The 27085-nt window shown below is 31.9% G+C and overlaps 1 protein-coding gene across 4 annotated transcripts in view; it reads left to right on the top strand.

The window, feature by feature from the left end:
- LOC119687166 (ATP-binding cassette sub-family C member Sur) overlaps positions 1–27085 on the top strand; it is a 151291-nt gene that overhangs the window by 10353 nt on the left and 113853 nt on the right. For all 4 annotated transcript variants that reach the window (XM_038101381.1, XM_038101380.1, XM_038101382.1 and 1 more), the window contains exons 2-3: positions 10115–10467; positions 10588–10763. In XM_038101381.1, the coding sequence (XP_037957309.1) occupies positions 10115–10467; positions 10588–10763 (529 nt within the window). The remainder of the gene's footprint in view (positions 1–10114; positions 10468–10587; positions 10764–27085) is intronic.

The following is a 27085-nucleotide window of genomic DNA, read 5'->3' as shown; positions in this document are numbered from 1 at the left end:
AATATATAAGTTGAATCCTCAAAATAACTCCCCCAGTTTTAATTCAGTTTTGAATTCTACGTAGAATTTATAGCAGCAAACTATGGAAAATTTTAGTGGAAATTTTTTCACACTCTTCTAAAAGATTTTATGTTAATATCCTTACAGACTTTTTTAAACACTCTATGATATTAGTCCTGATGACTGCGACAGGACTTAATAAAACAAAAATATTTTGTTGTTTTAAATTGGTGACTTACAGGCATTCATTTCTTAATAAATTGGTGATTTACAGGTACCAAACGAGTTGTTAGAACGTTAACGTAATTATGAGAATTAAAGGATAATGTTATACAATCTAATCATGTCTGATTATTTCAATCTATGTCTCCACAAACTGTCATCTTCTTCCACTATACTGTTCTTACGTATGCATGTATATATAGCATACTAGTATACTGTATACATATTGTCAATTGTCGCTATATACTATACGGATAAAAAGCTAGAAAGGACATTCGTTGAAGAATATATTTTAATTTATTATCGGACTTAGCATTACTAGGCTATGTCACGTTCGTTTCAGTGTCAGGGTAACTATTTATTGTTCTCTACTTCGGTTCTTTTTGGAAATAGATACCATTTCATGCAATTGGTTTACAAAATAAAGTTGACTGTATTTCATTTCATGATGAATAATCATAAAAAGTAAAGAGAATTAAATAACAAGAACCTGCCACAGAATTTGAGAAGAAACGGTGTTTTTTTGATGATTAAAAGAAATTAAATTGAATAATTATTAAAAGAAAAAATTCTTTCTCAATCAATATTGGTATATTGGTCCAATGATTTTGGGGAAAATATATTAATGAATGAAAAACTTTTTCCTATATCATTGCGATCATCTAAACGATTAGTTTGTAATGACAGCTCAATGAGAATGCAATATAAATTCATCAGTACTATTATGTAGATGGATTTATTAGTTATCAAAAGATCAGGACAAGCGCACAGAGAAACTAATATATAGTTTCTTTTCATCTTAAGGATTGCGAGTGTGAAATTACGTGATGTATGAAATTTCTACTTCAATAACCTGTTTTTCAATCCCTTCAATTTTCACTTGTTTGAGCTTGTATCCAAGCCATAATAATCTATTAAGGTTAAACATTTCTTGATTATTATAGAAATAATATAACCTCTACTATTTGAGCTTTTCATAATAGTTCTTTTCACAACATTGGATTATGTGTATGTTGGTGAATGCATGGGAGACCTGTTTCTTGAAAGTTGATCGGTTTGTTTTTCTCTATATTAGATGTTTTGTTTCTGTTTGTAATATGCTGAACAGGTTGGAGAGGTGGAGAAACATTTTAACGTTAAATATCTGTAAGTTTTTTTTTTTACAGCCAAAGCAAACCCTTCACTAGTCTATAAACTAGTCAATTTCTTCTATAGTATAGATTTATGAGCGGATTTAAATCGCGCCATGGAAATTCAGTATTTGGTCTGAAGTGTATTTAAATCAAATCGATTTAAACGATTTGAGAAATGAAAAATAAGAAATGTTCGGTTTTGATCATTAAATCATTGACAAATGTTGTGCATGAGTGGCAGGCGATATTCATCTGATTGATTTTAAATAAAATCTGGGCATATTATTATAATAAAATTATAATAAAATATTATAATAAAATTTTTTACTTCGCACAGATGTGATCAGTTTTGTCAAAAAGCAGAGAATCATTCTTTATAAAGACTACTTCTTTGCTTTATACACAATAAAAAGGCATTTTTTGTTTATAAACCAATGCAACCCTTGTATTTTACGGAAATATATTTTACAAAAATCCAAAACATTGTATGATATCAATCGACATCCTTAACACATAAAATTACAATCTCATCCAAGTCAAGTGCGGCACTTAAATACACAACTATAGTTCAGTTTCCGTCTGTTGAATGCGTACAATGAAGAGGTGGAAATAGTTTCATGCACTATTAATGAAATAGATTTTTTTTAATTGGAATTCACTAATGAAATATTTAAAATTAGTTTGAAGTGTTTCCGCCTTGCCGTGCAGGCAATTAATATCGATTGCACTTTCATAAAATCATTGAACTCTCAATGTATTGCGCAAGAACCAAGAAGCAAGAAGCAAGAAGTAAGATGCAAGAAGCACGAAGCTGGGCTAAGTTCTGACCAAAATTGTTTCCGTGTTTCTAGGTGAAGGTAGCGCATTTCCTTTTTATAACCGAATTAACGTTTTTCAAGTGCATTCAAGCTAATATTGCACTCATTCCAAACTAAATATGGCCTTAATTCCTTTGATTTATGCGCTTCTGTGAGTGCACCCAAGAAGATGCGGTGGAAAAACTACGTACATGCATACAATGCACATGTGAATGTGTGACTTCATTCATTCCAATGCCGTAAGCGGTTTTCCTGTGCATTCCCTGTCAATATCATTCAATCGTGTTCAATTTTTTCGAGTGCATCGTCGCATATGAGCAGCACTAGCGTTGGACAAATAAATAATAATTACTAATTAAGGAGATATTAGACGTAAATATGGCCGCATTAATGTGTGTGCATGTGTTTGGAGTGCATGTGCCAGATGCGTTTACACGCCACAGTAAGTCTTCATGCGGATTCATTTGCATACAAAGTGCTTGTGTGGTGCATATTCCTGCTTGCATACGTTGTTATATTCGAGTGCGTTGATGTTTGGTATTCTTTGCATTGTGCGGAAAATTCTATGCGTGTAAATATTAAATATAAATAAACAACAACAACAGTGGGGGAGTTATGTTTAATTTTAAAATTTGAAATTAAAAGAAAAATTTATGAATGAAATTTTATTTTTGCTATGGATGGATTTTCTCTCGAATTTCGCGAATTGAAACGCTTGGTCTTGTTCTAGTTAATAATATTTATAAAAAAGTACATAAACGTATAGATTTTATTTGTATTTCAAGTGCTTGTATGTCTGTATATGTATACTATTATATTTGTTTATAAAATAAAAATATTTAGGGCGTTTTAAATCTTCTTCGAACATTAAATAAGCAATAAATTGAAGAAAAAACAACCATGTCAAGTGGTGATAGTCATTTATGGTACTTAAAATTCAGAAGGGCACGTATGTGTCTAAGAGGTGTATGTATATGTACCTATATCAGTAATAAGTCAATTGTTGGTTGTAATAAAAATCTTTTATTTTCTTCTTAATTTAATCCAAATGATTAAAAATCGTCTATTTTAAGAAAGAAAAAATCCTTGTTTCTTTACTTAATTCACACAGGCGATATACTCTTATATCTTCTCTTATTATAGTAAAGTTGCTACTTTCGCGAATGACACCACAATGAAACGAAAAGTAGGTAACTTATTTTTACGCTGCACAAAGAAAGAGAAAGTACTAGAGGGCACCAGTTAAGTTGAATAATATAATTATACCCAAAATCAAAACATATGGGTTTGGCATTCATCTTGAACGAAAACTGACATGTACTAACCATATCGAGGGTAAAACAGGTCAAATATAGTTGAAATCACAACAACTACATTGGCTTATTAAGAAGAATTCAAAACTAAGTTTGGAAAACATGGTTCTAATTTAAAATTGAAATATAAATCCTAAATGGTCGTATGGCACTGAACTACTGAGGTGAGCGCGCTTTCTAATATTAAGAAAGTGCCGGGAGTACAAGATAAACTACTTACACAAATAAGTTATGACTTAAATAACTCAACAAATAACTTAATGTTAAAAACGTACATATCTGGAAGGATCATGGATTTTTAAAATTTACTTTTTGTTATAGCTATATGCTGTTAAAAATACAAAACGAAGTTATAACAACATAACAATTCAGTGGTGCAACATCTGCTTCCTTTCCTTCTTTCCATGGTTTCCAGATAAAAACTAAAAGTTCTCATACCAGCTTAATGTGACAGTATATCCACAATTCTTCTAAATATCTTTTATCTTTTTTATAATTTTTGTTTTTATTTTTCTTTTTGCTTTGCTTGCTTATTGCATTATGTATAATTTTAAGATTAATTTTAATTGTAAATTTCTAGTAAGAAAGATACAATTTTAAACATATAATAAAAGAAAAGTAAATTAATTAAAAATTTGATTGTAAGTTTAAAGGAAAAATTTTTACGAATTGAGTTACTTTCTTGAACTAACATTTTTACCTTTAGTATCCTTTGCCAAATTTCAATCTTTCTCCTTCAAAAGGAGTGACGTTTTAAATCGTTTTTAAAATTTTTTCTCATACAAAATGATTTCGAGGAATATTTATAAAATAATGACTTTTAAGCAGTTAAAATATATATCCAGAGAAAAAGGGATGTTTAAAGTTTAGTCGGGATTGTAAATTTATGCTTAGAATCCTTAAACCACATAAAAAATTTAAAAAGAGGATTTAGTAGTCAATATTCGTTTGACTGCCTTCCTCTTAGTTAGTTATTTAGTTTCTATTCGTTATGGCCGTTTCGACAAAGTTACAAAAAAAAAAACAGTATATGTCAAGTATACACGTTACCTCTAGAGAATTACATAAAAAATAATCCTACACTATGACTTCATAAACTTTGTAGTCCTTGCAACTCATTTTATCGACTTTCACGTTTATTGAGTTGAGTTTTTTATGTACTGGCTGCGCTGCCAATAAAAAACAAGTAAACTAGCAACAAAAAACAAGCAACTGTGATGAACTGCCGATAAAATGAGCACCGCATAGATTAGTATGGTTTATGATTTTTTGCTTATAAAGTGTCAAATCAACGGTACTTTAGCCAAATAGGTATGGCAATGGTATTATATCATAGCTCTGAGGTTATAGATAGTTTGAATATAATTAGAATGGTCGTGAAGACAGAGAAGAATACCTTAAAGAGTTTGTCGGCGTTCTGATCACATGATTATTTGTCTATGAGAAAGCTCTATTCAAAGTGAGTGCGGCGTTTGCTGACGGGTGATCAAAATGCGGGATATAAAAGCGGGATATAAAAAACTTTTTGCGTTGGTATGTGACAATGGATAAAACTTGGATCCACCACAACAATTCAGAGTTGAATTGGCAGTCATCTGAGTGGACAGTAGCCGACTAGGTTCGCCAAAAACAAATAAAAAAATACGACAGCTGGAAGGTCATTATGTCTGTATTTCGGGATGTACGTGGAATTGAAAAAGACAACTGATCAGATCATCAATAGTTACAAGGCATAATTCCTGAATTTGAAGGAGGAAATCGCGAAACTCCGACCCTATACGAAAAAAAAGTCTTCTTTCATCAAGACAATGTGCTTTGTGAAATATCGTTGGCTATCATGGCTAAATTGTACGAAATACATTTGGAATTGTTTTCGTACCCGGCGTATTCGCCAGATTTGTTCACCATCCAAACTATTTGTACACACACCTAAAGAAAAGTTTCAAGGAAAGTACTGAGGCATATTTTAAGGCTAAAAATTACCTAATCCTTCTAAAAGAGAGGTATCTAAATGTTAAAGAAGCGCTGGAATGACTGTATTACAGTTTAAGGAGACTAACTTGATAAATTAATTAGATTTTTGCAAAAATGTTAAATGGCACATGTGAAGAAATTCTACAAACACTTTGGACGTACCACCTATTGGGGGTAGCACAATTTGTTCTAACAATTCATTGCATGACCTAAAATTTATGGCGAAACACAACATCTACTTTTTAGAAATAGCATTCAGTGACCTTTTCTTCATTTCTCTATTAACTCAAAAAGACACTCAAAGGACAATAGTTAAGATATAAGCGAAATATTGGAGTAAGCATAGATCAATGCATTCCAATTATATTTCACAAAATGGAAACAGTGATGGCACAAGTGCATAAAACAAAATGAGGTTACTTCATAGGATATGGATTGGAAAATACTTCCTAAAAAATTGTAAAATTAACACCTGGTACTCGTTGTTAAACTGTGAATAAACTTTAGTACTGCTTATATTTTTTATTTAACTCTTATTATTATTATTATTTAAAAAATATTTAGAATAATTACTACTGTTAGCTTTAAATGAAACAAATGCCAACAATTAAGTAAACAAAACTAGAGGATCTGAGAGATAGTCTGCATGGAAGCCACATAACAATATTTGATAAATTATATACGTAACAGTTGGTACTATTATCTCCATATAAGGAAACTAAAATAAGAAATAAATTATATTAAACAAAATTAATTTCTAGTGATATATAACAATTTAACTCAGTATTAGCTGTAACTTAAAATGTGTTCGATCTTATAGCACCCCTATACTAGGGTTACTAGGTTAAAAAACTTTCTTTTTGCGAAGCATAACATTTTCAGTATATAATATGACCGATTTTATTTCACATTCAAATAGAGGAGTATATCTTAAGTTGGGTTTGGCTATACCGGTGATCCTAACGATTCCCCTAGGTGTATTATACATAAACTCAGGTTTAAAAACAACGTTGAATCTTTTGCGAAGCCGTAAATGCAAGTATATGTTACAGGTATATGCTAAAGGAAATAATATTGAAAGTACCTACATACCAATTGGAATCATTCTGTGTATAGTATAAAATTAAATTTTTGTGTGAAACACATTAATTGTTTTACAATTTAACATAAAACAATAAATAAATGTAGTTATTTAAATAACTGTTTTTGTTGCATATTTAATAAGTGCAATTTACGCTGTTTTAAATTAGATTTAATTTTAATAATTAAATGTCCAATAATGCGACTTAATTCTAAGCGTTTACATTGTAAATCACTTTTTTTCGTTCTCATTTTAAAAACAATAAATTTACAATTTAAAAAATGTGCTTTTTTTTCGTTTTTACCAGAAAACTAAGCACATTTCGTGCCACAATTTTCACCGAAAGATTATTAAAACGCATTTGATGCTTAAAATCCCAAATGCACAAATCCACAAAATTTATGGCCAAAAACAATTCAACAAAATGCAAAGGAGAATTTTGCTCGTAAAAATTGAAAAAAGAAAAAGAAAATATTGCATAAAATAATTAAAAATAAATAAAATAAAAAATAAGATAAGATAAAATAAAATAAAATAAAAATAAAATGCGCGAATCAAGAGATGTGCAAATAGCGGCAGCATTAAAATGAACTCTTAGCGGATTTGTATGATTAAATTTTTTTAATTGCGCCCAAAAACAGGCAACAGTGATAAATATTTTTAAAAGCTACCTAGGCGCGATACATAGACCAGCGGCATTGGCCAAAGCTGGCCAACAAACCATGCAATATTTTCTTGGACCATTTAACATATACGTTCGGCTATAAAACACACTAGCACACATACCCGCACACAAGTGTTTGAAAATCATAAGCGATTTAAAGTATAAGTGCTTGCATGCGCTTATGAGTGTTTATATGTATATGTGTGTGCTTTTATTGTTTTAGGTGAACTTTGTTGTTTTTGTACTTTTGTTGCTTTTGTTACTGTAGAATAATAGTTATTGTTGGTGTTGTAACACGCTTAGTGCTACTATTAACGTTATTGTTGTAGTTGGTACGGCGTTTTTGTTGCCATTTCCAAATATTGTTGGCTATCATTGCTGCTGTTGTTGTATGTTATGTTATATGGTATGTGCAAACTCTGTGTTTGCAATGTTTGTTGTTGTTGTTGTTGTTATTATTATTATTGTTGTTGTAACGTTGAACGGTGCATTTTATCATTACTTTTAATTTTTTTGCTGGATTTACTTTGTTAAAACCAAAGTTTTCGTGGACATTTTCATTTTAGTAGTTTTTTATGGATTCAATGTTGCGCTCTTTGTTGTTGTAAGGGCTATCATTCATTTTGCATATAATTTATATCGTTACCAATTTTTTTTATTTTTTTACTTTTTTTTACTGCATAAAAAACAATTACGATTTTTTATGACCGCTTCGGTTGTTGCACTCAATTTGGCACAGAAATTGAGTGCCTATAACGATTTTCTACTTCCGCAGAATTTTATTAATAAAAAAATATTTCATGTTTTTATAATTTTTATGAATTTAATTGAATGTCGAGCGGATGGACTTTTTTTTTAGTGTTTTAATCATTTTAATGCGCTGATGAAAGCGTTTCTATCATTTTTATCATGTGTTCAATTAGCATCAAAAAAATATGTTATGTTAACCTAAAGCTTCAGAGGAAACCATACCTATAACATATTTTTAAAACTTTAAGAATTTCTTTACAGTTTTTAGTACATTGAATAGTCATTGACTAAAACTTAGACAAATAGATAGAAAAATAGAAAGATAGATGAATAACAAAAAACCGCAGTTTTCCAGTTTTCAAGTACAAACATTAAACAGATCTTTTATGTTCTATAATTAACTTAAAACGAAAAGATAACACTCCACTCGATGAACGAATTAGTCAAGAATTTCTACCTCACAACTTTAGGCTTACAGTTTTCTAGTACAAATCTTGAACAGAACTTTATTACTATAATAAATCTTAAGTGAATATATAACACTTTACACGATGGTTGTTGTCACTAATTAAATAAAAATAAGTGACAATAAAACCTGGAACTTGAGCATTGAAAGTTTGTGCAGCCTTGGCTTCTTGTGGATAAACACGATTAGTCATCGCTTCTAATTTGACAGGCACTAGTTCTAAGCCTGGCACTTGCAGTCCAAACAAATTATATACGGACTATAAACTAATTAAATAAAATTCGATTATTCCCAAAGACCACTGATGAAGAGTACTTGGCAATACTCGAAACAGCGTTGTATGGTCAGCCAAATTTCAATAAAATTAAAAATAAATTTTTGTGTTTGTACTTTATTTCTTTCTTTGTTATTCGAAAACCCTTCTAAAAAATTTAATAAAGCTTCTTTGTCCCTATACAAAGTAAGTCTAGCTTAACAGCAACACTAATACTTTATTCTCATATTTAATTTTATTATTGAAGTTTTATTTTCATTTTTGTCCTAACATGATTAGTTTTTTTGAAATTCTCTCAGCGCGAACTTTAGCGATTTTAAACTAGAGTTTCTTATTATTATAAGTTATAGCATAATCAGTTAACCGGAATGCACCACTCAAGATTGATTTGATGGTAATTGCATCGCACCATAATTGTCCACAAAAAATATCGAAGATATTTTATTCTCAATATAGATTGATGTTTGGCAATCTGAAAACAGAGATTCAAACTGTTAATATCTGGATCTGGAATTTCTTCAAGCGTATATAGTGAAACCTACAATTATTTATATTAATGCAGATTGTCAAGCAGCAATCTGTATATATCCTGTATAATCTCTTTGAGTTTTTTGCGAATAAACAGTAAAACAAACTTTCAAATCAAGTAACATTTTAAAATTGGAAACAATAATTTTTTTTTAAGCCAATAACCAAATAGAACTACCTGTGTATCTATAGAAGCATTTGCTTTTAAAAAAAAGGGTCATTTTTTCAAATCAAATAGTCGGAAATATGAAATTTTTCCAGAGGTAACGTTTCAGGTAAGATACATGCATAAGTTCTATTCACGCAGCCAATGACATCATCTAATTATGAATTCCTTTAAAAGATGCACGTATCTATCCGAATTCTGTTAATGTCTTTGATATTGGTTGGGACGCAAGATAGTTTATACTCGTATATCGCCTTCTGTAACTAGATAATTCTACCCATATTCGTAACTATTCACTAAGTTTCCGAAGTTTCAATAATGTCTTTACAAATGTTCGGTATACAAGAGAGTTTATATATCTATGTACCCTTCTGTAACTAGACAGACCAATATTTGTCACTCTCCATTAAGCCATCTTCTTTATGACAAAAGTTCCAGTGAACTCAAAAATACATTATTCAAATACATTATCATTTAAAATTTCAAAAGTCGTTTCAGAATACTACAAAGAAACGTCAGAAAGGTTCGTATGTTGTTATTGCTTTTTATTTAGAGATGTCTACATAATCCAGTAATCAATTTAAAGTCATATCTCAACCGTTATTTGTAGATTTTTCTTGTATTTTCCATTAAAATTATTTTACAGTATCGGATTGTTGTGCAAACAATCAGAGTGTGTGACATTCCGTTCAGTTTATCGATTTTCATGTTCTTTTGTTTTGCAGGAGTCATCGAACATTGCTAATATATCATAATTTGCGTGCACCTTTATTACTACTACTCCTGACTATCAACACATTAGAACTAGCCCGTGCCTTGTTATCTGAGCCAGCAGTTGGTCGCAATGGCGGAATTATAAATAGATACGATGGAATTTCAGGTACTAACAAAGAACCTGTCATAAACGAAGTACAGCAACGGCATCAACAACAGGAGCAAGTGGGGAATAATGAAATAGAAACTGATCGTATTGTAGTTGTTATCGGCGTATCAATGCTCTGGAATGCACTGTGTGCCATTTTACTAACCATTCTTTTAATTGTATTCCATCGGATTGTTGAGTTGAAGAAAAAAGTTGGTAAGTAACCACACAAACAAATTTTAATTAATCACCTTAATTAGCAAATTTAAGATATCTTACGAGAGATACCGAGAGAAAATTACAGGTTCCATAATAATTATTAATATTTTTTTTCAGAATTTCTCTACGTCAGCGTAGGTGTGGAAATTCTCGTATTTGCTTTTCGTATTTATGAACTCGCCGAAATCGTCTATGATCAGAACATCTACGAACTGGAATCTTGTTTGCAAGCCATGACAGCAATCTGCTTACTATCGGTGGGCATGGCGGACGGTTTCTCCATTTACAAAGAGGTAAACGCGAATATACATTTTTATGAGTTTCTTTTACAAACATGCATTAAATTTTAATAGATATAAACACAACAAGTAGTTTGTTTGTATTTATTTTTCATTAGAAATGGAGTCAGAAATAATTGCACTCACATTTACGCTTAACTAAATCGCATTATTTGTTTTTGTAATTGTTGGAGAATATTTGAAAAATGATTAGTGTAACTTTGCCATAAACAAGGATGGAGTACGTTGTGAAATTTATTTACATATATCATTAACATGACGATACAGTTTGAGATATATTCTATCTAACCAAGCCTCGTACTCATATGAAATAGCCTCATGTTACTTTTCGAAGCTGAAAGGATGAAGGTTTTTAGATTCGATTGCAGTTATAAGAAAAGTAGAACTTGAAGGTCTTGCCTAAATCAAACAATATCATGGCTAAAATGCACTCAGTAATAATTTCTTTAAAGGCGCCAACATATATTTTCTTCTTCTTAGACTGCCTACTCACTTTGAGTGTCAGTGGTCGCATTTATTGACAATAAGTTTTGTTTTTTTTTTTTGTGTACATAATTTCAATTTAAATTTTTAACACTACAATTTTTCTTTAATAATACTTATAATTAATCTTAACTGGTAACATTTAACTACATCATTTTAAACTAAACTAAATTACAATCTATACAGAATTCAGAAAGCGTTTCATTATATGTTGTTTACTATCGCTGTGTAAAGTACTCTCGACCGCGCAGAGTGTATCAGTTCGCCAATAGTTCGAAGTCCTGTCTAGGTGCGGATATTCCTTAACCATGAGAGTTCTTTCCGCCCAACGCCTCTGCGACCTTATATACGGCCTTGAAGTATAAGTTGCAGTACTTCATATTTGGGTGCACTTATTATGTGTCCCAAGTATGCTACTTTCCTTTTTTTCATGGTTTTAAGCAGTTCTCTTTCTTGCTGCATTCTTCTGAGTACTTCTTTGTTGGTAACTCTATCAGTCCAAGGTATTTTCAATAGACGGCGATAACACTACATTTTGAAAGCCTCTAACTTAATCATAGTTTCGGCGATTACTTCATCATTTGAGCCAAATCTCTTACCACGGAGCATCTTTTTGATGTCTGCGAAGAGCCAGTAGTCGCTGGGGGCTGGAGAATAGATCTGGAGAATACGGTAGATGCGTTTTAATCGACTTGTGACACGGTGCATTGTCTTGGTGGAACAAAACTGTTTTCTTCGCCATATGAGGCCGTTTCTTTGCGATTTCGTCTTTCAAACGCTCCAATAACGCTATATAATAGTCGCTGTTGATGGTCTTCCCCTTCTGGAGATAGTCGATGAATATTATTCCATGCGCATCCCAAAATACAGACGCCATAACCTTGCCAGCCAACTGCTGCGTCTTTGGTCGCTTTGGGTGGCTTTCACCGGCTGCATGCCACTCAGCAGACTGCCGAAAACTCAAAAGTAGCGTCCTTTAAAGCACTGTAACTTGTAAACAAATGGTCGGATTAACATATGATTTTGACAGTAAAAAGGTGACACTAAAAAGGTTGCCACTTTCGAAAAAAAATATTTATTTAGTATTAGTGCCGCCATCTATGTGTCAGTCACACACATTATTGAACGAAGTGTTATTTTTTAAAGATTTCATTGTCTTTAAGATCTCTGATTTGCTTATCTTTGGTCCAGACATACTTGTTAAGTTTCTTATATTATGTATTGGTTCTCTTCTGCTATCACAAAACTGCTGTTCAATATATTGCTTCCACATAAGTGAAAGTTCAGGCGCTGAGCTTATTATTCTGTTCTGCTTGTCTATCATGTATGAAGCATGATATTTGCGGTATACGCCACTTGCTTCTTTGAGTTTTTTATGAACATTAAAATCGTCATGAGCTCTTTGGAGTTTTTCTATCTCACAACATTCGTTATTAAACCATGATATTTTAGCCTGCCGTATTTTAGTTTTTATAATACTATGTAAGCGATTGTAGTCTTGTCGGTTTTTATTCCTAAACCTTCTTCCTTGATTCATTAGATCAAATATTTTTTCAGTCATCCACGGGTTTTTGGGTTTATATTTCAATTTTTCTGTGGTAACCTCTTTTATCGTCATGACTGCTTGATTCCAACTAGTGTTTGTGTATTGGACATCAGATTCATTACCTTGTATAATTTGTACACTTCTATTAATTTCCGATGATAATTCGTTTCGTATGTTTTCATCTTTAAGATTTTTTAGATTCAATCGATTAAATACATTATTTCTTCTGATTTTTGCCAGCTTGATTCTTATATGAGCAAGTAGTAAATTATGGTCAGTATTTACATCCGCTCCTGGATATGTATTTATTTTTGTAATGGACGTATTAAAACGCTGATTACCTAAAATGTAATCTATCTGACTTCCAATTATCTGAACCGAGTTGTCTTGGGGAGACTTCGAAGTATACAATCTTCGTGCAGGTAGACAGTAGCATGCGTTCATAATTTTACACTTTGTTTCTTGGTAAAATTGAACCAGATGGTCTCCGCGATCATTTCTATTACCAAGAACATATGGCCTTACTATATTTTCTGTTTTCTGATTGCCAACTTTTGAATTAAAATCTCCTATAATCATAGTCATTTCTTGTGATTTCACTAAGTTGGTGACTTGCAGCAATTCATTATAAAAATCTTCCATTTCTTCATCTCTTTTATCAGCGGTTGGTGCGTAAACTTGAATTACATTTAGATTGATTGGTTTAGTTTAAAATTTCAGTAACATTATTCTGTCAGAGTAAGGTACAAATTCAGTAGCTGCGTTAATCATTCTTTTCGAAATTATTATTCCCACGCCGTTTCTATGCAGTGGGGTGTTATTTTCCGAATAAAAAATCTTATATTCGTTTGATATTAATTGGCCAGAATCAGGCCGTCAAGTTTCGCTTATTCCTAAAATGTCTATTTCCATATGTTTCATTTCGTTAATGGTATTGGCCAGTTTACTTGCTTCGTATAAACTGCGCACATTCCATGTTCCAATCTTAAGTTTATGATTTGTTTTACCTCCGGGGATTCTTAGCACCCTCGTATTGCCGGAGACTGAGGGCCGTGATTCTATGTTGTCTCTCATCTTGCTCATATGGTTTTTGAAATGCGGTGTTTCTAGGGATATATATTTCGGTGGTTTCCCGTTGCCTTCCGAAGGGTTTACGTTTTCCAATCGTGTTTCAGGCGTCCCTAACATAGGGATCAAACGCTGTTTGATCCCTACTAATGATTGGTTTGTCAAAGAGGTTTTCCTTCCTCACTGATAGATAATTTTTTTCTTGTCTCACATAATTATATCGTATACGTTTTACATAGTGTGTCCAATAATGGTGTCTTCAAATGATGGTCTTATTAGTATCAATAATTATTATGCATTATTATGCAGTATTGTTTATTATGTTTAACCCTTATTTTCGTTCAGATTGATATTAATATATTTTTCGACGTTTAGTATTCGTAACATAGAACTAGATAAATCTTACTAAAAATACTACAAAAAGTTGAGAGGTTTCGAACCATAATAAACTACAACAACAAAATTTTTTAATTATTTTAATTATTGATTGAGGTTTTGGTTGATCATATAGCTGTTTTGAGTATTGTCGATACTATTAAATAATAATTATTAAATAATAATTTTAGTTAGCTGATATAGTCGTTAAAGTGCAATACAAAATGTTGTGAAATAGTAGCATCTTCAATTCATTCTAAGTATTATAGAGCCATTAATTTTCTTATTATGTTCTAGACAAGAACAGAAGAGTTGTTTATTGGTGTTTTCTCTCTTCTTGTTATCACAGATTTTGGAGTTATCACTGGATGCAACATCTAATTTCATAATTTCAGATAATGACAGGTCAAAATTTATATTTTACTCTTGTCTTCTCTATTTGCAGTTAGTAAGATACTTGTTATTTTATTTGTAGAGTTAAACATATAAATAAGATAAGTGAGGTGAATGTACCTATAAGAATTTTTAAGTATCTAAGGATATAGCATGACACCGCATGTACTTAAAAGGTAAATTAGCTTAATACTTGAATATTATATGAATTTATATAAAAGACTATTATAATTGGTTTGATGATTTGGTGGTCAGATTACACCGATGAATTCAGGATTTGGTACAGCGAAATCAAAGAATTCTAAATAAAATTAATTTTAAATTGGCAAAACATAATATTTGACATAATGTATTTGCGCTTGGTCAAACTACTTTTAAAATAGTTATGTTTAGATTGAAGATATATAGTCAAGTACTTTAAGTGACATTGCACTTTGTTTATGTAACTAAATATTTTGAAGATATATTTGAACACAACTCCCGTTTGTAGAGAGGAATATTAAAAAAATTAATGGTCTGCCTTAATTTAATTGAATGGCTTTGATTTAATAAAAAATATTTCAAATGAATGCAAGAATTTAAAACATTGTAGTATTGTGTGTTCTCATTGGAATCACTCATACGAATATCCGTGTTATGTAAACGATTCTTACGGGTCTGCTCTAACCATACTAGAATATTGAAGATTTCCTTTAACAATTCATTCAAGTACTTCACATCTGCCTTCTCATTGTGCTGTGTATAAATGAGCTTATCGTATTGAGAGCTTACTTTAAAGAGGATCTTTGTTGGATATATTACTTCCCTTTGAAGAGCATTTTAGGTTAGAAATGTTTAAATCTATTAGAATATTCTATACTGCAATAAAATAGGCCATCATAAATAAATGATCCCTCTGATTATCGTTAAAATTTAACCGACTAATGTGTTTTGTGTAATAAAAAGTGATGGGTGTTCTGTACAAAATTGATACACTTTTATATGTACAATATACATAAATATATTATGTAGGTAAACGACTATGTTCACTGATATGAACAATAAAATTAGATTATGCGGTGGACTATGTAAACATTTTATTACCTTGAATAAAATAATTGTTGACAAGAAAAAATAATTTATAAATAAACTAGTACTATTAAAATTTTCACTTATCCAATGTGCAAATGGTATATTAAGTGTGCTGAAATGTTCGAAACACACTAAAGGAGACATTGTCGACTTAAAAAACTTATAAGACATATAAGATATTATAATTTTATCGTCTATGTTTTTCCTTAAGTTTTTGGGTCACTGAATTGAATTCTGTAGATTAATATCTGTCAGAATGAAGAGAGATGTTAATTAGATGATGATTCTTCTTTGAAAGAAGACACGATTGTTGGTATATAGATGTGTAAAAGACTAAAAGTGATGCTAAGAAATATTTGGAACACGAAACAAATATGCAGAATACATGGTAAAATATGAAAGCATACTTCAAGTAGCTATAGTCACTTTGGAAATTTTTGGAAAAAAGCTTTCCAAATAAAATTCAAAAACTTGTACATTTTTTAATCACTAAAACGACTCTATATTAGATTCAAAAGTTTCTTATACTTCAGAATCTATTGCTCTTTAGAAAAACTTCTTCCTTTTTAAAAAATTTTTTTTGTTGAGTTTTGATATTTGGTGACTACAGTAAAATGAAACTTAATATTACTCAAATACAAAACTATTTAAAACAAATTTAATTATATATATGTGGGATTTTATTGTTTTATCAAATGAATTTTAATATATTGATGTTTGATAGCAGTGTTTCACTTGACCGTTCTTGCTGAGCATCAGGAAGCGACTGACACTTTTGTAGTCGCGGCAAAAAAGTTATGTTGTTATCACTGGCTTGTTGCATAAACATACTCCACATATATATGCTTTTTTAGCCGCGGAAAACGGGTTAAAATATTTCCGAGGTAAGGTGTGCCTGTCGTAAGGAGCGACGAAAAACAGTGGACACCACTGCGTATTGTTTGAAATATAAATGATGGAGAGTAAGTTCCACTTGCGGCACCCGACTGGTGGTATAAATCTGGTAGTACAAAGATCAGCGTTCACAACTTCGGCAGTCCTGACCAATTTAGATCCACGATGAAAGTTACGCACGTAGAATCACTGTATCTATTACTTTTATTAGATGTGGTGCTTATTTTACAAGCGGCTGCTATGACCCAAACAGTAGCGATAGTTGAACGGCCTCGCTTCCTCCACAAAAGTGAACTGTATACAAACAAGTAGTTTCAATTGATATCTACGGTATTCATTGGAATTTTAATGGAGGATTTAATGGCTGCTTTTTACTAATACGTATATTAAGAACATGACAGGTATTCACGTCAAAAAACTATAGACTAGGTTTCTTAAACTTCTGCTCGCGATTTTGCAGCACGATGAGTTACAAGAAGATAGATCGTTAATTTGTCTAATGCAAATTGGTGAAAGGATCATTTTCTATACCGTTGTACTGGTGTTTGCTTGTTCTGGTCGGCGAGTATTATTTTGTTTCCAGCTTACCCTACATAGTGTCGAGTATTCATCATCTCACTACCAAGGTGTGTGTTTAATGAAAGTCAGACATCTCCACATGTCCCGTATGAATGAACGGGTAAAAAAGTTTGTTATTAAACTTTAAATTTCTTTATGTAAAAATTTGCGGTTTGGAAATCTAAATTTCTATATTTATACATTACACATACATAGTTCTAATTTATGTATCTGTTAGACTAATTCACCTGCTTTATTTAAATATATTAAAGTAAACTCTAAACTCTTATGGCAATCCCTTAATGCATCGGGGCAATATAAATAAATTTTCTTCCCACAAGATACAATTAAGAAAAAAACTTTCATCTCATTTCATGGGTATGCAACCTCAGACATTAAGCAATTTACATTTAATTTAAATATATTCGAATCAACTTGCTGCCGGCATTTTTATTACTTGAGAAGTACATTTTTCTGTTATGTTAAGAAGATAATAAAAACTTTTAAGCACATATGGATATGGCTACAATAAAGCAAATCTAGTTCCTTAACTGAGTCAAGTTTAGACTATTTAAATGTTGCCAAAGAGCCAAAGAGGAGAGTGTGCGGTGCATTCACTTACTCAACTCTGTTGGTATTTCTATACTTTGCATTTAACAATTTCGAATTATTTACCTTTTTTGTGTCCTTTTTTCGATTTACTGAGCATAAGAAATGTACACAAAAATAGTTGCATCCTAAGTAAACTAACTACGAATGTAATAGGAGTAGCTATGACAGTGCTGGCAACAATTTAAAATGCAGTTGAAAGCGAATGGGAGGACATTTTCCGTAGCTTGACTTGCTATGAGTTGACACAAATGCAAACTCATTGTTAGTGATTTTAATAGAGGAAGTTTATTACATTTTCGTGTATCTGAATCTGCATTAGTATCTCCTACTGTATTTGCTACTTGACTGCTAATGCGGGTGTAAGTACATAAATACAAACATATAGTACAAACAAAATAAATACAACGCAACACCGAAAAGAAAGACGCTTAGAATGCATAATAAAACAAAACACAAACAGAGGCATTAGCACATTTGCATAGCATAATTTTGGGCGTAGAATCAGCTCACTAAGTAGCTGAAGTAGTGACAGCGCTTCCGGTTGCATTTTGTACTCGTACAGGCTCGTAAACTGCTGCTTTTATTGCGGCTGGAAATAGTTGGGCTTTTGTTGTTAGTTTAACCAAACAGCGGATGTTGTAAGTTGTTTCATTATTTATTTGCGAAGGACTAATTTTAAACACTCAGATGTGCAGAGATTTTTAAATGTTAAGCCATTAATTGGGTTTCAGGAAGTGAAATAAGGAGAAGGAAGTAGAGCGGGCACAGTGGATCATTTGAAATTGAAATTATTATTTAGCTTATGTGGTTTTTATATAGAGCGCAGTTGCATACATATATGCAAAGAATTGCTTTGGTTTGTTGTTTGCATGAAATTTTAAAATGCCGTTGGCATACTTTACGGCACATCATGCATTCGACCGCAACATGTGGTTTACAAATGACCGCAAAGAATGAAAAGCATAAAAATATTTATAAAAATGAAAGAAAAAAGGCACAAATCCACTGCAAAATGTAGAAGTTTATACAGTTCTAAAGTGCAACAAATGGTAGAGAATCGAGGAAACGAAAACTTTCTGCAAGTATTGCGTCCAGTGCACTAAGGCACGAAAGCAAGTCATGCATTAGAAAATGAAAACTCTTGAAAATTGTTCCGAAATATAAAAAAAAGGAGTGAATACAATAAAAGTTTTAGTATAAAATAAACAATAAAAAGCTCAGTACTAAACTACAATAAACCAAACAGAAAAGGATAAAGAGGATATGAACACAAGATTGCATCAAAATTCTTCGAGTAATGCAACAGCAGAAGCTAAGAAGACGCTTAGGTCATCTTGTTGCATTCTTAATCTTGTTTGAGGAAGAAATTCTTAACTCACGATTTAATTCATTTGCTCAAAGATTTTTGTAAATTTACTTAAAATTGTACAAATCATGAGAGATTGCAGGGATTAGGACTTACTTATTGTTTTCTTTGAAACAACAAGAAGACATCTAGTTCTGAATGTGTTTTCTAAAGTATTGAATTAATTAAATATTGTTATTTCTTTCCAATACACATATTTTTATCGGTGTTTTAAAAAGTGCCAAATGCTTCAAATCATCTAAAAAAATATCGTCTCAAGGAACAGAGGGAGAATACCTTTTATATTCTTTGTTGTATGCAGCTTCTTCAAATTCTTTTTTTCTTAATAACACAATTGGTAGTACAGAGCGATATCAGACTATAGGTATGTCGCTTAAGCCTTTCATTGAAATTTACTTCTCTACCACGTTTACTGGCAACGGTTTAGGAACAACACTTAAACGATATGCTCTATTAAGTAAAGGTGTTGAATTTTCATATGCTATATAGACAATGCCACTGTATAACTCATTTTATTAATTATTTCATCTATTCTATAGTTATTGGTAACAAGTACGGGACGATTAAATCTTCAAAGAATTTAATTTCCCAGCGCTTATGATGAATTTCTAGAACTGTTTGTAATTTTGTCAAGTATTACACCATACACTCGGTACCTGCTAGTGAGAAAAGCTGTAGAGAAAGTTGGTATCTTCGCTGAAGGAACACGGTTATACCAACTGGCGAAAACAAGCCATCGATCAGGCTGGCTGGAGGAGGCTTCTGTATATGGATGACTTGTAAGGATGACTTACGACCGTTGCGGCCAATTTATGCAATTGCACCAAACAGCAGGACAGTAGTGAAAAGGAATTTATAGGGCGTAATCTCCCTAATTGTTTACTTTGCTCAAAGTGTTATTTATTGACAAGAATGACTCTTAGTTAAGTGTCTAGGATGACATAATTTTTAATATTTGCACTGGTCCTCAAATAAACAAAGTCTTTCGCAACTTCGAATTTGTATTGGCTAATAGTAGATTAGTCATTTCTTATTAGAGCTATTTCTTTTATTGTTTTCATTTAAAATAATTTGATGATAATATGATAATAGCGGATGTTTTTTGTAGCTGTATGAGAACTATCGATATCGATAACTATGGTTTGACAGCTGACAAGCACGGTTGCCACTTGAAAATTTTTTTCTGTACCAAAATTGGTTTAAAAAGGTACCATTTCTGTAAAAAAAGGTCCAAAATTTTTCTATTGTCTTTTTATAAGAAAATACAATTTATATAAAATGTACAAAAAGTATAAAACAATACAATATCCACAATAAAGTTGGGTCGCCGAAAATGTACCATTTTTTGAACATGAGTACCAGAGTACCAAACGGAAAAAAAGTACCAATTTTGGTACTAAAGTACCATAAGTGGCAACCGTGCTGACAAGGTCAAACTGTGTTGACGTTTCTGTTCAGTAAGGTTTGACAACTCATCATAAATCGTTTATTTTAAAAAAATTGACTTTGAAAAAAATAAATCTGTTCGTGAAGTTCATAGAGCACTTCGACCATTTTATAGTCGACATAACGGCTACGTCAATAAGCAAAATTGCCTTATATGGAGAGAAGATAATACTCAAGCCGTTAACGAATCACCATAACATTCATTAAAATTGCCTGCTTGGTGCGGTTTACACGCTAGTGCCATCATCGGTCCTTATTTCTTTCAAAATGAGGAAGAAGCTGCCATTACGGTTAATGGCGAGCGCTATCGAGTCATGCTGACTGAATTTTTGTTGTCAAAAATTAATCACAATGACATTTGGTTCCATCAAGACGGTGCAAGTTAACATACAGTGCGTTTAACAATCGATATATTGTTAACGGGGCGGTCGCATTAACTGGCCCCCTTTTTCATGTAATTAAACACCACTCGATTATTTTTTATGGGGCTATGTAAAGTCATTGGTTTATGCCGACAAATCAAGAATTCTTGAAGCATTGGATAGAGGTAGAGGAGCATGGAGGAGGTAGAGCATAGAGGTCATGTGGTCACATTTATTGCATAAAATTGTCTAAAATAAAACGATCGAGTGAACCATGCAATTCCTAACCACGGCGGATATATCCCGGAAATCGTATTTAAAAAAAATGCCCTACCAGATTACCAGATTATAATAGAAAAAAATTTTCGAATAATATTTCTGGCTTATATTATCATTTTAAGTTCTCATGCAGCTAAAAAACCATCCGATAGATGTCTACCAGAGAACTGCAACGAGAGTACAGAGTTAGTGTACAGAGTACACTAACAAAAAACCAAATGTGTATATCTAAGTGTTTTTCTCATATATTACTTATACGCATTCACATTCGCCACAGAAATAATTCATAAGTATATTCGTTAAAGAATGCCGGTGCTAATGAATCAGCTTCACAAGAATGCGTACACATTTATAAGTAGCATAAGTGGCTAATAATTCATGAATCATAGCAAATACTCGGGTAAGTATGATTATATGCATCGAAAATGATTGACTTGAATGACTCGATCAGTTGTAGCACTCGTAAAAATTCCGTGTGAGCGCTATAGTTTGTTAAGCAAAAAATTAATGTAACATATGTTATTTTTTGTGCTTTTGGTTGTTGTTGTTAACAATGTAAATGCATATTTTTGTGATTCACAGTCGGAAGATTTTTTCCGACTGTGACGTAATACTCATGAGTGATTCATTAATCATTTTCATAATTTTTGGGCCGAGTGTCGGTGTTTATGAGTATCATACGAGAAGAGTATAAATCGTTATAAGTGAACAATATCGCTCTGAATAAATTTTATGTAAAAATTATCTGGAATTCTTAACTGAAACAATACAAATTATAAAGTAATTAAAATTTATTTAGTCGCCTTCAAAGTAGGTCAAATGCAATTCAATAATGTCAACGCTTCAACCAACACTCCGCACTCTTTTCTTATATTGAGTTAATTGAGGTGTGATTTTCAATTCGTTTAGCAAATTATTTGTTATTGTCATAATCGACTTCAAGTAATGTTTGATCAATGACAATAGTTAGATGCTTTCCAAAAATGTCCTAAACAACGGAATGTTGTGCAATCGCAGAACATTCAACCGATAATTTCAAAAACAGCTGATGTACATATAGTAAGTAACAGATTTTGCTCAAATTTCGTATGGTGCAGTACTACTAATATAAAAGAAAAATTTGTGGCTGCTTCTATGTAAGTTTGAATTAATTAACACCAAATAACATCTTTAAACCCTTGAGTCCTTAGTGGTATGAATAACGGACCTGATAAGAATAGCTGTTACTGTCCTATTTGAACCTCTCTTCGGACTCACATTATAAACGCCATTATTCACTAAACTCCAATTGTCGCTTAGTTGTAGTCTGCATATTCAGTGTTTGGTTCAGTTTATCGCTCGAATTTTATAACCTTATTCTGTCATTCTAATCTATCAAAGGACCTCGATCATACTCTTATAGCGAACTCTATTACGCGATTCACGGCTGATGTCATTCCAGGAGTAATTTTCAGCTTCTTGATAGTCATTAGTTCGGCCATATCCATCGGTTTCATATCGAAATTTATTTAAGTTTCTATTGTTCTTGACATATTGCATCAAGACGCTAAAGTGTAATCATTTTATACTACATTTATACTATTAATATATAACTTTAAATATTATATATTTCTGAAATCTTTTTAAGATGGAGATCTTTGGAAAAGTATAAACAAATGCTAAAAAGCCATTTAAAATATGATACACAAGTTATTAGATCCTATTGCCTTTGATGGCGATATAAAGTAAAATAAATGTGTGTATTTGTAGGGAATAGAAAGTAAATAAAAAAGGAGTCGAGTGCGTCAAATACTGAAACGGATATTTTTTCTCGTGTGTATTTGCTAATCTATTTTCGCATTTGCAATAGGATATGGGAGTTGCTAAAAAAGTATAAGTTCAACAAAAACATCCTAAATTGCATCCTTAGCAGTGTCGGTGTATCCCTGGTGTGAAACCGTTTTGAACAAATTTCTTATAATTTGTTGCATTTCTTTGTCTGCATGTCGTGTACGTTTTCCGATTTTGTTGTTGCATTTCTCTTTTCTGGTTGTTGCTAGCACAACAACAACAACAACAACAACAACAACAACAACAACAACAACAAAAACAGTTGCAATGTAGCTATTGTGCAGTCACTGTTTATATTCGCAGTGACTTTGAAAGCTGGCAACAGGAGACTTGACTTTTCAACGATTTTTAAGCTATACTTGTTTCTGTCTCGTCCTTTCATTTTATAGTTTATAAGGAATTGGTATTTTTTGTGCTTACTTGCTTATGTTGTTTATGCCAAGCGTGTCGTTCTTTTCAAAAGAATATTTAAGAAACAAAAAAAAATATATGTATATATATATATATATAAGAGCAAAGTATCATAAACGTTAAAATAGAATCTCCAAAGAATTTTTATATTTGAAACAGCAAGTAAGGAGTTGCATGCCAGTGAGCAGTGTAGGAGGCCTCAGATGTGGTAGCAAACAGTAGCATGTTTTGATTTGGATGTGGGCTGAAGTCGCAAGGAGTTAGCATGTATTTTTAGATTGAGATTGGTAAATAAATGACAATGTTCCTTTAAGTATGCAACGAAAAAAATGTAAGCGAAACGTGTTTGAAGAAGCGAAAAGCAGAAAATAGCATTAATAAGACAACGAATGCGAATACGAAATGCAAAAAGCAAATCAAAAATTTTTGACTTTAGTTTTTATTTGCCATTATTGTTATTTCCCTTTCCTTACATACTTACATATATATTTTGTGACTATTTGACAATTTGCTCCAGCCGAGAATATATTTGTATCAAAATTAGTTCCTACAGAACCACCGCATGAGCGCCGGAAAGTATGCAACAGGATTACTGTATCCTCCACAAGGACAACTATAATTTCCTTCGAATTGAAAGAGACACACTAACACCGACTTTCAAACACTCGCATACACTCACTCACACACACATATATGCATGCAAATATAAGCAAAATTACTTAAATAACAGTAACTCTAAATATACAACAGAATGACGTCAACAAATAAAATTTATTCAAAAAAAAGGTGTAAGCTATGAACGAATTGTGATATGAGTTACTTTTACGTAGAATATATAAATCTGGGATATATAAATTTATGAATTGCTTAATGTTATAGAGAAATTAGCCAATAAATTGGTGAAAAGTGCACAAGAGTTCGATATTCTTTAATGTGTTAACACATTAAAAATACAGTAACTATGGGTAAAATTAGTCTTGTGTTGTTTCTTTTTATTCCGGAATAATATTAATTTTGAATTCAGTAATAAAGTAATTCAAATGATAGCAGTAATTCCGTGACATAAGTTAGAAGATAGGGTTGAAATTTAGAAAGCTTGCGTACAAGATAATTAACATCCGTTCAATTGTCGGACATTGTCGTTTAAAAGATCTCAATAATCCTATCAATAATCCTTTGCCAAGACGAGTAATTCCTGCTGGAATGTATATAGTATCCGTTTCCGAGTTAGTGGAGATTTTCACACAAGAATGAGAGAAGAAAATGCTCAGTGTCTGCTATATAGAGAAGGGCGGGTTGGCTAAGCACGTGTTAAATTAAACTGAATTCAACACGTGCTTAGCACTTATACATTCCCTACAGTAGTATAAGTTAAATACAACACTTGAGAAATAAAACAATTACTGTCTGTCACTAAATCGATAAGGCTTGTGGTTAATGTTTGGTTTTCAAGTTAGTAGCGGTTAAATTTTAAGTCAGGCAGACATAAAACGAGCAATGAGTCATTTCGTCAGTGTCGGCGACTCTCGTGAAATGCAAAAGTAGATCCTGCCAATCGATATTAACCTACATCAGTGCTGCAACACTGGTATGGTCAGTTGTTGTTGCTAATAGTATTATGAGCAAATACGTAAGATATAAGCGGCATTCAAAGACAGGCGTAAAAGAAATCCGCTTGCTTACTCGTATGGAAACGTAAAGGCTAGTACTATAAAATTATAAGGAGGATTTATCGAGTATCATACCAATTTTAAAGATCGAAATAACATCTACTTAAAAATGAATTATTTGGGTTCATTTACCCAAAACTATGTAGACAAAACTTGTTCAAGGAAAAAAGATAAAAACCGTAAAAACTCCTTGCTTCATTTGTATGGAAAATGATTCATAAAAAAAACGAGCAAAAAGTTAAAGCTCAGGTTTAATGCTATGATTACTGCTAAGAGAGTAGATACTTTACTATTTATGAAAGATAATCTTAAATCAATTCATATAACAACTAAATTCGATCTAATATTAATAGTTAGAACGAACGCTTACTTATCAAATTGTAATGTAGGAAAAATTTAAGACTAATACAAGAATGGCTGTTAAAGTTCATAATGTTAGTATGCGATATAGAAATCTCAACGGAGTAACCATACAATTAGTAATATTTGGCGGCGAAAATTTTTGTCCCCACAGGCCACGCAAGTTTTTGAGGTAGCGAGCGCAATAGCATCAGAAGGTCAGATGTTTGATGACAATAAACATATGATATTGTGGTATCTTGAGAATCCATGGAATATTCATTGGTTCATGTCGTAGTATAGTTGTACTTTTCTCCGTAAGGTTAGTGAGTTCCCGAAAAGTGTAGCGGATGACACAAGCCCTCATATATATGCACACATTGACACCCACACCCACCAAATGCAATGGATGCAGTTTACTTGTTTCGCAATTTGCATACCAACGACAATAATGCAACTTTAATGTTTTTATTTGCTTTCGTTGGAACGTGGTTGCACTGGTTTTCTGGTAGAATGAAAAAGTGCCGTGTGAGCTTAAGCGACACGTTTAAGGTTTTGAGGTTCTTTTTCTAGATTCCTTTATTTGTTTATCCCTAAGTATTTTTTTCCATTCTGGAAATATTTACCGTTCGTATGTTGTATGTTCCGAACTGTGCTGCCTCTTGCATTTTTTATGTTCCGGAAGCGGATTATTTTTGAAGGTGAATATTGCATTTTATTTTACAAATATTTAAACTTTCAAATGATGTGATTCTTAATGTACACTAAAGCCTCTAAAAGGTTTTAACCGTAATAACTTAACAGCCATGATTACATTTGCAGTTAATAAAAATCTAATTTTTTTGTTGGATATCATTCAAATTAATTATTCAGCAATGGAACCGAAACGTTGAAAGGAAGTGAAGTACAATGGTTAGTTTGCTTATATAATAAATATATAATATGTTTGCTTTAAATAATAAATATTAATTAATAAGATGAAAAATACAAGGCAGGCATTTTACACAACATTATTTGCGTTTAGTAAATGAATTTGCAAATTAATAAACTACTCTTTTACAGACAAAAGTTGTTTATTAAGGATTAACTAGTTTAATAAAGATCAATCGAGTTCCTTAAAGATCAAACTAGTTTATTGTATTTTAGCTTAGGAAGAAAACATTTAAGACAACATTTGAGTATTAGTTATGATGTTTTCGAAATATGTTATTATTTCTTATTCTTCGGCATCTAATAGGCTAAAAGAACCTGTACCTAGTATTTACTGCTCATGATCGTACTGTCTAACAAATGTCTACATTGATTTAGAGATTAAGACCACTCTGAAGGTTGCTATTGCAAAGTAGAAGCACGTTATTAACATCTAGGTTAGAAGGAAACATAACTCTTTAATTTAATTAAAACTGGTTTAGCTGTATGCTTTTTCATAGAAATCTGCTCTGCTTATTACAGAATTTTTCATCCGAACATAATAAAATACGAGCACTATGTTGTTCTGAGTTTATTCTTATTTGCTTCGCTTCGCTTCTCTTCTATTTGCTTTTCTCTCTGCTCTTCTCAGTTCTTGTCAGCTCTTTTTTTCCCTTTTTATCTTTTTTCCCTTTTTGGTGCCT

Source organism: Teleopsis dalmanni, chromosome X (assembly GCF_002237135.1).
Source record: "Teleopsis dalmanni isolate 2A chromosome X, ASM223713v2, whole genome shotgun sequence".
NCBI classification, from domain to species: domain Eukaryota; kingdom Metazoa; phylum Arthropoda; class Insecta; order Diptera; family Diopsidae; genus Teleopsis; species Teleopsis dalmanni.
This window is presented reverse-complemented; position numbering and strand designations above follow the sequence as displayed.